The sequence below is a fragment of the Symphodus melops genome, assembly GCF_947650265.1.
Source record: "Symphodus melops genome assembly, chromosome: 17".
Classification (NCBI taxonomy): Eukaryota; Metazoa; Chordata; class Actinopteri; order Labriformes; family Labridae; genus Symphodus; species Symphodus melops.
Genome location: NC_136707.1, coordinates 23,670,560 through 23,682,750, shown reverse-complemented (window position 1 = coordinate 23,682,750; position 12,191 = coordinate 23,670,560). Strand labels below are relative to the sequence as shown.

The following is a 12,191-nucleotide window of genomic DNA, read 5'->3' as shown; positions in this document are numbered from 1 at the left end:
AAATCAACCAAAGTGGCCGAGCGGGGCAGAAACCAGGCGGGGGCGCTCTCTCTCTCTCTCTCTCTCTCTCTCTCTCCTCTCTCTCTCTCTCTCTCTCTCTCTCTCTCTGTTCACACTGTTTTTATCGCTTTGACGTCGACGCTTTGCTCGACCTGTAAATGAACCAATCAGAGAGAAGGGCTGCAGGGGAAGAGGATTTTTATTTCCTGGTATTTTAGAGACGTGTCAGGAAGTCGTTGGGTCCATAAGATGTCAAAAATATGAGGCTCACGTTGATCAGTGTTTTTTAGTGAAAACTGACACGAGCACAAGCTGCAGCAGCGAGGAAGGAAAGACAATAATCCTGTTTTATTAGAAGCTTCAGTCAGAGGCGCTGGAGGCTCATTTAACCGTCCACACACCTCGGATACGAAATGAAAAACACCAGAAGAGTTTTGGTTTGTTGTTGAACTTTCTGATTCAGTGTTGTTTTGGACACGGAGCGTCGTGTTCCAGTCCTCCGTTACGTTTCCCGGACACCTTCCACCTCCCCAGAAACGTGCAGAGTCAGGACTCCTGAGAAAACGCTCCATGTTGTTGATTGATGCCGCGTGCCACGTCTGTCCTGATGTCATCAGACACTTTGAATAATCTACCCGCTGTGTGTTTACGCTCACGGACGCTGCAGAGCTCAAATATTGTGTTTGATTTGTCAGCGTTGGTCTTCAGACCTTTAAGGAGGTTTGGTCCATCAGTCTGATCAGAGCTTGATTTAACCTTCATGCTAAATTCCTCCTGAGCCGAGATCAATATGCAATCCATAGATGAAGAACTCGTCCCTCCTCTTTTCTCCGTATCACGACACAAGCGAGTTCTCCTTCTTGTTTTTGTGACATGTCAGACACAGATTATTCCGACTCCTCATAAACGTGTACACGACCTGAACGCAGCGTAATCAACATCCTGGAAGTCAAACGCAGTGACTGTCAGAGTGCTGTGAAGATGTTTCTGCTCGCAGCACAGCCAAACTGCTTTTGAGTCCTGATCCAGATCCAGCTTCCTCCTCCTCCTCCTCGTTGGCCCCGCCTCCGTCTGCATGCGTGTCCTGTGTGTGTGCATCGTTCCTGTCGACCGTCTGCAGCCTCCTCTCTGTCGTCTGGATGTGACTTTACTAACGCCCCCGCTCTGTGGCTCCAGCTCAGTCTGCACTGTTTTTTGTTTTTTTGTAGTTTGTTGCACGGGGACCATTAACGGAAACGGACCAACTCATGCACTGGATTCTGTCCGTGTGTCCCGGCGGACCTGCGGCGCTCAAAGACACTGATCTCCTTCGACGTCATCGTCTTGTTTTTCTCAGCCAGCACTCTTGGAGGCTTTTTTTATTTTATTTTTTTGGTGCATGTTGTAATGCAACTTCTTTTTGCAAACCCTCCTGACTCCCTCCTCGCTTTACTCAAAGGGCTGCCTCCTCCCCCCCCCCCCCCCTCCTCCTCCTTTCTGTCTGCTTCTCCACAGTGGGAATGTTAAACACTTTCTAATCCATATCAGGAAACTCATCGCCCCTCCTTCTATGCTCGCTGGACTCTCGCTCCGATCATGTAACCCAATCAGCACGCCTGCACTTTGTCCTCCCAGCCACGCCCCCTCCCCTCTTCTCCCTCCTGGTCGTGCATCCTCCTCCTCGTTCAGCTTTAAGTTTGGCCTGCCGTGTGTGTGTGTGAGTGTGTGTGTGTGTGTGAGTGAATACTCATGGATCGTCTGCGTATAAGTGTATCTGCTCCTCAGCAACATGAAGCCAAGGCTCTTTTTGTCCTGTGTGTGTGTGTGTGTGTGTGTGTGTGTGTGTGTGTGTGTGTGCGACTGCGTTTCTGAACGTTTGTACAGCCCTCCCCCCGGCGGGACTCACTTTCGTTATCTTTCGGAACAACAACGAAAAAAACTGTCGCAAAAAAATATTTAGTTTGTATATTTTGTGCAGCAGAAACTCACCTCTGCTTCTTCTTCTTCTTCTTCTTCTTCTTCGATCTGCTGCCACACCAAACGTCTCCGACCCTGACACACACTCACACACACACACACTCTTTACGAGGCGTGTGTCAACGTGTGTTTGTGCGTGAAAAGTGGAACTTGAACGCACCGTGAACATCCACACAGTCCGGACCAGTCTGTCTCGAGGTTGTTGTTTTTAAATGGCTGTTCTTATTCTTGCTATCGTTGTTATTAAGGTGGGTTGTTGTATTTTATTTTTTACATAAAAGGGAGCTAAAGTTGTATCTTTTTTTTTTTTTTTAATTATTAGTTTGTTAATAACTGTAATTTTTGTTTCTCTGTTTTGGGCGTGATTGTTTTTGGCAGTGTTTAAAATCTTTGCTTTGGTTTCCCCTCAAAGATTCTTCTGAGTTATTTTAAGAGAAGACAGACGAGAGTTATTGAGGGTCAGAGTCTGTATATTCTATGGGTATTATGAATTAAACCATTAACAAAGAAGCTGAATTATATACATATAATTAATAAAATTTCCTGATACTGTTACAGCTCCGTGTCCGTCTGTGGTCTTTTTATTTTATTTTTTATTTTTTATTTTTGAAGTGTCTGAATGGAGAACTGGTCCGGGGAGACAAAAGCTCAACGACAGTCACAAAATGACGAACTTAAAAAAATAATTCAAAACAAGAAAAAGAACTCTGAGTTATAAGATTTAAAAATGAACACAATGCAGCCATCAAAACATGCTGACCTGGTTATGATGCAGAACAACCACAAAGGGGCGCTGTAGCCTAGTGGTGAGTGTCTCCCCCCCCCCCCCCCATGGAGGGGGGGATACTGACGCGCTCCTTTCCCGTCTATCCACGGCCCTGTCTCTAAAACTTAAAGGGCCCCTAAAAAAGCTTCAGAAGGGCTGCAGTGGTTCTCTGTCGCTTCAAGGTGAGGAGGTTCCTGGTTCGAATCCCCTCTCTGTGTGGAGTCTGCATGTTCTCCCCGTGCGTGACGTGGGTCACAGTCCAAACACGCGCTGGTTAGGTTCAGGTGTGAATGTGTCTCTGTTTGTCCCCCCTGTGATTGACTCCAGCACCTCTGTCGATAACTGATGGATGGATCCTAAATTGACCTCAAACCAGCAGATGGAGCAGAACAACTTCTTAAAGACACAAATGATGTAAAACAACAACAGACACAGAAACACAGATCACGTGTTTGTACTTTAAAGAACAGAGGGATGAAAAATGTTGTCTCGTGAGATCTGCTGACACGCGCACTCGTCTGTCCTGTTATATCACGTGATCTGTTTTTTGAGGTGTCCCAGAGCATAAATCTCATGCAGGACTCACAAATCACACAGGTGGAGGGTTGTTTGACGTGCGCACCCATCCGGGTTCCTGTCCACCCAGCAGGTGTCGCTGATTGTTACCATGGAAACACCGGCCTGCAGGTTTCTCCCGTTGTAAACGGGGACAATAAGTCCCTCTGATTGTTAAACTAGAAAACACATCGTTTGATTTAAAGAAGACATGGAGGTTTACTTTTTTTATGTCCATGAAATCCATCTAAAGTCCCCTTCCGGGTCGAGATGTGGGTGTTATTGTTGACCTGGAAGAGAGCTGTGAGAGTCATGGGAATACATGTTTGTGGGTGTCCTCTCAGCTGACGGAGAACCTGCTCGTCCTGCTGACATGTCTGAGCACAGACCCCATCGCTCCCAGAGAACAGACCTGTCTTCTGATGTAAACACGGATCCGGCAGCAGGAGAAGCAGAAAGAGCTGGAACATGATGCTCTCTCTGCCACTTTGTGTCCCCACCTGTGACACGGAGAAAACTCTGGATCTCTCTCTATAGATCCGTGTGTTGTGTTTGAAAGGCAGCTCCATTGTTTCACACATTCCTGTTCTGCTTTTGAAGCTGAACAATGCAGCTCGACACTCTGCTGACTTCGTTTTTAAAAAGCTGCAGAACCTGCAGACGCGACGCTGTGTTTCATATGTGTGGGTCAGAGTTCAGTTTACATTCCTCCTCACAGGAGCACGTCCCCTTTGTCAAACACACACACACACACACACACACACACACGCACACGCGCGCGCAGCAGGTTTATAAGAAAGAGAGGGAGGAGAGCTGCAGCACACGTCTTAATAAATATGATTAAGAAACAGTTGAAAAACAGTAAATTAAAGGCACTGTTGGTCATTTTCTCCAGAGTCACTTTTTCAGATTCTGGTCTAAACTGTCTTTAGGTCCTGACAGAACTTAATAACTCAGGTTCTCTGAAAAAGGAACAAAGTAAATCCATCATCTGTATCAGTTTGAAAGTCTGTAAAAACTTCAACCAATGTCTGCCACGAGGTACCAATCTGATGAACCAATCACACGCCTCCCTGCTCTCTGATGAACCAATCACAGGCCTCCCTGTCTCCCTGCTCTCTGATGAACCAATCACAGCCTCCCTGTCTCCCTGCTCTCTGATGAACCAATCACAGGCCTCCCAGTCTCCCTGCTCTCTGATGAACCAATCACAGGCCTCCCAGTCTCCCTGCTCTCTGATGGACCAATCACAGGCCTCCCTGTCTCCCTGCTCTCTGATGAACCAATCACAGCCTCCCTGTCTCCCTGCTCTCTGATGAACCAATCACAGTTTATACTGAGAGTTTACTGAATGAGACGATGTCATTTCTACACGATGAAGAGATGAGCTGAGGTCCACTGTCGGCGAGGGGGCGTGGCTTCTGAGGGAGCACAGAGGGAATGCTACTTTCAAAAACATGCTGCATGTAGTTTTCGAAGCTGACCAACGCCGCCTTTAAGAGGAAATAAACGTCTGAAAAGTACATCGGTGCAGACGCAGGAAAACAATAGAAAAACACTTCAGACTGTCGTGTTTCGTGTTTGTTGACTTTTAGGATCAAGTCAAAGGCCTCGAGCTCATCCTGGAAGAAGTTCCCCGCAGGGCAGCAACACTAAATGTTTCCCCGAGCTCAGTGCGGACCACTTTACAATCCCTTTAACTCAAGTCAGAGTTTATTTAAGATTTAAGCCTCCGATCAGTCAGTCAGCTGTCTGAGCTGAAACGTCTCGCTCCTCTTGTCTTGTCAGACATGTAGAAATGATCAGATCTGAATACGTTCAGACTCGTCAGGCTAAGATCCTCCGTGTGCCCGCAGGGTCACCGTGTCCATCTGTGACCAAACCGTCAGAGAGGTCCAACAAGTATGCATTCAAAATATCAAATAACCAGACACATTATTATGCACCTTATAACAGATAAGATATAACATAATATAATATAATATAATATATAACACGGATGTACATAGAGAAATATTTCAAATAACGTGAGACAGACGCAGATGGATATGGATCCTAAATTAGCTTCATAAATGAACCCAACGTGTGCACAGAGGAACACTTCAGACTGGGAGAAGGAAGTGAAATGTGTTTATCAAAGCACCACAGAAGAAGAAGAAACGCAGGAGGACCTCTGGAGTTACAGACAGGAAGATTACGTTTCATTGTAATAACATGAAGAAGTGTCAGACTGAGGCGCACAACAATGAGGACGATTAAAAGAAACCCTGTGAACATGTTGGCAGACGTCCAGCGAACAGGTACCACACACACACACACACACACACACACACACACACACACACACACACACACGCACACACACACACACACACACACACACACACACAAAGGTATGAGTGTGACAACAGAGTAAAGAGAAAGAGAGAGAGAGCATTGCCACAGGCAGGGGAGAGGCTTGACAGAGAGAGAGAGAGAGAGAGAGAGAGAGAGAGAGAGAGAGAGAGAGAGAGAGGGGTGAGCTGCAGGTGACGAGCTGGTGCTTCATTAACAGATCTTTACAGCGCTGAAAGTTTCAGGAGCCTCAAAGTGAAGCTAAAGAGAGATTTCCTTCTGTCCAACCTGTCGGTCCTGTTAGTTCCTGGAGTTTCTCAGAAGACGGGGGAGAAGTGTTCTTCTTCAGTCAGAGCTGTGGATCTGTTCTCTTCACACAGGATTTATCTGAGGCTCTTCATGAAGAGCTGAGCCGTCTTTTTCTCGGGCTTGTGTTTGATCTCTGCGGCGGGGAGAGGCAGGGTCCGCTTTGTGTTTGTGTTTGTAAGAGGAGGATGAGCAGCTTTGTGTACTTCGTCCTCCCGGCTCTGGGGGGATACGTCCTGACCTCGGTGTACCTGCTGAAGAACCCGCTCATCCTGCACAGGAGGAAACGCACGGCCTTCTACTGCACCCACATCTCACACAGAGGAGGTAAGAGAGGAGCAGCAAGGGGCCACACGCATGGAACAGACTCAGATAGCTGCCTATCAGTGCAAACATGTTAAAAAAAATAAATAAAGTTCTGATGTGAGTGGTTGTAAAAAGTGGAGAGAGACAGATTATTAGTCTGAGATTTACAGGAACAAACAGCTCAAACACGACCCAGAGGTCAAAGGTCAGGGACTGAATTATCTGAGGAGACACCTAGCAGGCAGCTAGCAGCTCCCACCTGTCACTCAAAGAGGCCACGCCCCCTGATTCTTCATCCCTTTAAGTCTTAATATAATGTAAAGAGGTGAGTTGTAGAAACATTCAGCCCGAACAGCTGAAGACAGAAATGAATGTTTATTTTAACATAGAGCTCTATGGAGACCGACTCACTGCAGGAGACAGACTCTAGTGGACACTGGAGGAACTGCAGCTTCAGTCTAAGACCGTTAACAGAGCCCTCTTTGTTTTTTTTTTTTTCAGGATGTGGAGAGAGGATCGAGAGCACGATGGAGGCGTTCACACAGTGAGTGTAAACTCAGGGCTTGGTTTTTACAAAAGCTTTAATCCTTTATTTCCACCATGGATCATGTAATCCAGCTCAATGACTCACAGACCGTCTCCAAACATGGACTGAGTCTGAGTGACGTCACACATTGGTTTCTGAAGGGATGCTTTCAGACACTTAAAGAACTGCACGTTTTTTTACTCTCCTCCATCAGCGTCATTTTTCTCCTGGAGGTTGCCGTTCGGTTTCGCTCAGAGTCCGGTGGTCTTATAGCAGATATCGGTCCTTGCATTTAAAGTATAGTCGTTGTTTTTTTCGAAGGTCATGAGGTCATGACGAAGATTTACACGTCAGACGCATATCTGCGAAATGTCTCTTTAATGACCCAGTGTTTAATGCCTCCTCTGTCTGCAGTGCCGTCGAGCAGGGCACACAGATGCTGGAGCTCGACTGCCACCTGACGCACGACGGACACGTGGTGGCTTCGCACGACGAGAACCTGCTGAGGCAGACCGGACATGACGTCACAATGTCCTCACTAAACCTTCAGGTGGGAGCTCGCAGAGTCCCTCATGTCCCCCGAGATAAATCTCCTTTAACGTGACTCAAATAAATAAATATATATTATAATAATAATAATATAATATATATAAATAATGTGTCTCATGTTTCTGCGTGCAGGACCTTCCTCTGTACAAGGAGAGACTGGAGGTGACGTTTCATTCAGGTGAGTTTCACTTTTAATCATTAACAAAACTCCAATTAATTAAGAAGTAGGTCAGTGTGTGTGTGTGTGTGTGTGTGTGTGTGTGTGTGTGTGTGTGTGTGTGTGTGTTGCTTTGTAATCTTTGTCTCGCTCATGTTTGCAGGTCGTTTCAGCAGCGGCGCAGACAGGAAATTTGCTCTGCTGGAGGATTTGTTCAGGAAGTTCCCTGAGATGCCGATCAGCATCGAGATCAAAGAGAACAACAGTCAGCTGATCGACAAGGTGCAGCTCACACAGACGTCCCCGCACTGTCCCCCTCACTGTCCTCCGCACTGTCCTCCGCACTGTCCTCCTCACTGTCCTCCTCACTGTCCTCCTCACTATCAGACGCTCTTTAAACGTCTCTCCCTTTTCTTTTCTTTTAAATGTGTCCAGATCTCATCTCATAACATATTTAAGCGTCTCGTGACGACTTTCAGAATCAACTTTTAAAACTCTTTTAAAGATTTGTGTGATTTGGTCCTGAGCTGCCCCCCCCCCCCCCTCAAGAAAAACTCGTTTTTCTGCTCGTTGGTCCTGATGTGAAACTATGCATGACTGAGCCGACAGACTTTCAAACGTCCGGCGTGTAGAAACAAAAAAGTCGACACCTGGACACGTTGAAATACGAAGCTTTCCCTTTTCCTTCATGCTTGTTGCTGTTGTCTCGTCTCACTTTATAAATATCTGAGGGAATATTCTGTTTTTTTAATTCATGGAGAGGTGTCACAGTGAGAGGGGCTGCTGCAAAAGGAGCTGTTGGGGGGTTTGGTGCCTTGCTAAAGGGCATCTCGGCAGTGCTCGGCACCTCTCCAGCTAACAGAGGAACGTCCATACTTCGGTCTGGTCTTAAAGCGGTGAACCTCCAATGACCAACCCGACTCCCAAGCTCTCGTGTACAGATGTGTCTACGAGCGTTTGGTTTGTTGTTTTGATTGTTTTATGTTCTAAAGTTATTCTTTATTTATCTGTTTTTTATTCTATTTTTAATTTCTTCATCGTCCTCTCTGATTGGTTTAAATCAGATAATGCAAACGGAATAAGTCTCACAGCTGTTTCTCATGCATGAGAGAAACATCCATTATTATCTATTCTGCTTTTACCCCTCGGGGTCGTGGGGGGGCTGGAGCTGATCCCAGCTGTCATTGGACTGTTCACCTGTCAATCAAAGAGCTCACATTCACGCCTACAGGAATTCAGAGTCAGCAGGTAACCTAACCAGCATGTGATTGGACAGAGGGAGGAAGCCGGAGAGAACCCACGCCATGCACGGGGAGAACATGCAGACTCCACACAGAGAGGGGATTCGAACCAGGAACCTCCTCGCTGCCCTACAGCACCGTGCAGCCATGATAAACATCATGCATGAATTCAGTTCTTCTGATTCCCTCTTCTCCTCCGTTCCTGCGTGCAGGTGTCCGACCTGGTGAGACGCTACAACAGAGACGAGCTCACAGTTTGGGCCTCTGTGAACTCCAGCATCATGGACAGATGCCGCAGGGCGGTAAATGAACCAGCAGGGGGAGACAAAGACACATTTTACTATCAATAACAAGCAGACAGGTGACTTGAATCTGTGTCCTGTGTCTCTCTAACAGAACGGCTCGATGCCGTACAGCTTCACCATGAGCCGAGGCGTCCTCCTCCTGCTGCTTTATTACAGCGGCCTGCTGCCCTTTGTGCCCCTGGGGGAGAGTTTACTGCAGTTCTACCTGCCGCAGGTGATCAACAGGTGTGTCATCATGTCCTACACCTTCACTGTTTTCACCTTCACCATCATGTTTAGTGTCAGATAACATTTATAGTTTTGCAGTTGTTTAATGTTGAGTGACGGAAGAGAACCGAGCAAAAACAACAACAGCTGCACGAACATGTAAACAGCAGACATGAGAACTCAGGGTGACAACAACAACAACAACAACAACAACAACAACACAAGAGGACGAAGCTTTACTTCATTATTGTTGCTCTCTGTTGTTGGACATGCAGCACACAGCTACTAAACATGTGGGAAGGGGCGAGTGCCTTGCATAAGGGCACCCGGGCAGTGCTCAGGAAGTGAAGTTGCACCTTTCCGGCCATCAGACAAACTTCCAGACTTGATCCACCACCCTCGGGTTCCCAGCTTTGGTCCCTGCAGCCTGAGACACGGCTGCCAGTCTCAGTGATCCCACAACATCAAAAATAAACAAAAGAGAGAGAGGGGGGGGGGGAGAGTGACGGTACAGGCGGGTTAATCAATGAAGGTGGACAAAGATAAGATAGGAAATGATTTTTTTTCAAGTTATTATTGAGAGGCATGTTTGCTTTTCAGCTGAAGAGAGGCAGGAAATGTGATGAGTGGGGGGGGGGGGGGGCTGCAATGAGGACTGTAGCGTCTGTACACGGGGTGTGAGAAATATCTGCTACACCTGTAGGAAAGAAGGTAAATGTGCTTCACAGTAACGTCTCTCTCTCTCTCTCTCTCTCTCTCTCTCTCTCCCTCTCCCTCTCTCTCTCTCTCTCTCTGCGCTGCAGGACGTTCATCCCTAAGAAACGCATCCTGAGGAACAGCCTGATCATCTCTCTGTTAGAGACGTGCGTATGAAAACATCAGGGGGGAACATTTAGCAGAAGACATGACAGTTTGATTTATATTTATTTTATGTTTTATTTTAGAGTAACAATGAGGAAAAGTCTGTTCAAACACCTCGCAGCTCGAGGGATTCAGGTGAGAAGTTTATCATTGTGTGTTTATGATTGAAAGCTGAATCCTCCGAGGTCACCCACACGGGCCGTGTGTCTCCTGCAGGTTCATCTGTTTGTGTGTAATGAAGAAGAGGACATAAAGGCTGCGTTTGACGTCGGGGCCACCGGGGTGATGACCGACTATCCGAGTCTTCTGTCGAGTTACCTCAGCAGGAACACGAGCCAGGACTGAGCGCCGACGCACGGAGGACACGGCAGCTCCACGGGACGAAGAGAAGACAGTGTGAGTCCCCTCGTTTGACTGTGACAGGAAGAGACAAAACTGTCTCTGTTATCTCGATGCTCAAACTGTGATCTTCTTTGTGACGGCTTCCAGCAACAAAACATGCACACACACAATAATTTCAGTCGTCGGTGTGTGAACAGTGAAGGTGTGATTGGAGGAGTTGATCATTCACCAGGTGATCTGTGTCGCCTGACGTCCCTCTCTCTCCTGATAACAGAGATAAACAGAGATAACGTGACTTTGTTTTGACTCTGGTGTTATTCCTGACTGCACACGATCAGCTGACGTTCAGAAATAAAGAACCTGGCGAAACATTCATTCATGCTTTTTTTTCATCTTTATTTCTATATTTAATTTGTGGCAGTGTGAGAAAGAAAACTGTCCCTTATTGATTAACAAACATCTACATTATCTACACACTACATCAGCGTTCAATAATTCTCCACCTCTTCTCCAGGTTTCACACTAACTGAGGGGGTTTCTGTGTGCAGAATAAGCTTCACCTGTGTCCTTATTTTTCCCAGGCTGTGTTCAAAGTCCGACCACTCTGCTGTGATAATAATCCGGCTCTCTGTGGGAGAAACAAAGGCCGTATTTTTCTGCCCTGCTCGGCCGTGTGACAGTGAATTAATGGCACATAAGTGGATCAGTGGATGCAAAGAGCAAAGGTTTGAATTAGTGACCCAGAAGAGAAATAAAAGGTTCTTGTGATCGCAGCCTCGACTTCAGCTGCCGTTCATGACACAGAAAGCATGATCAGTCACATTTTCAGATTATTGTAATGCAGTCGTGTTGGATTAAAACATGCTGGGACTGAATTTTAAAAAAAAGTTATCATGCAAAAAAAATGTGAAAGAAATCTGAGATGCTTAGTTTAATTTAGTCTGCAACAGTTTGGACAAATGACTGAAACTTTTCTAAGCAGAGACATAAAAACCGTATTTACTCCTTGTCTTTACTGTTGATTGCAGGAAACGCCGTCTTGGACTCTGGAATCTTGTGATGTAGATTTTCTTGTAGCTATTTAACAGATTTAAAATCAAGTATTTAACATCTTATTTCCTCTTAATTATTCCCTTTAATCCCTGTTTTGCGGCATTTTGATGCATTTGAGGTTTAGCACTGTTTGCGTTCATTCCTTCGTTGTAAAACTCTTTAAAGCTGCAAAGAAGATTATTTTATCCATTTCAGCAGATGTTACTGTTGTTATGTTTTAGATGTTTTAACATTTCCTTTATTATTTTATATTAAACTCTGTAAGCACTTTGAGATTCATTAATGTAAAGTGCTAAATAAAATCATATTCACAAAATAAAATAAAATGTGCATCATATTTGAGATAGTAAGAATCTTTTGTGGACTTTGTTTTGTTTTGTCCTTGAGGCAGGTACCCCGGGTTCAAATCCGACCTGTGGCTCCCTCTCACTCTCTCCCTCTCTTCCAGATTTCTGACTCCATCTGTTTAATTTAAGGCACATAAAGACCCAAATACACCTCAAATGTATTTATTATTTGACCTCCTTCCTAAAATGTATCCACTGGAAGGAAAATGAAATGTGCAGCCACAGGTGAGAACTGTAAACAAATGATTAAACCATGATAACTAAACCATTTGTTTGGTTTCCATAGAAGCAACTACAGTATATTGTTAATCTGATTGTTCTCTTGGCAAAATGTCACAAACAAATTTAATCACGCCAACCCCTCTCTTTTTTGTATTTGA

The 12,191-nt window shown here is 45.7% G+C and overlaps 1 protein-coding gene across 1 annotated transcript; it reads left to right on the top strand.

The window, feature by feature from the left end:
* Nucleotides 1-5,777: 5,777 nt before the first annotated feature.
* On the top strand, nt 5,778-10,786 carry gdpd3a (glycerophosphodiester phosphodiesterase domain containing 3a). Its single transcript, XM_079366436.1, has 10 exons — nt 5,778-6,244; nt 6,725-6,767; nt 7,164-7,299; nt 7,431-7,476; nt 7,619-7,737; nt 8,909-8,998; nt 9,093-9,226; nt 10,012-10,071; nt 10,153-10,204; nt 10,286-10,786. Exons 1-10 carry the CDS (start codon nt 6,106-6,108, stop codon nt 10,412-10,414), a joined length of 948 nt encoding a protein of 315 aa, XP_079222562.1. The 5' UTR covers nt 5,778-6,105; the 3' UTR covers nt 10,415-10,786.
* The last annotated feature ends 1,405 nt before the right edge of the window (nt 10,787-12,191 follow it).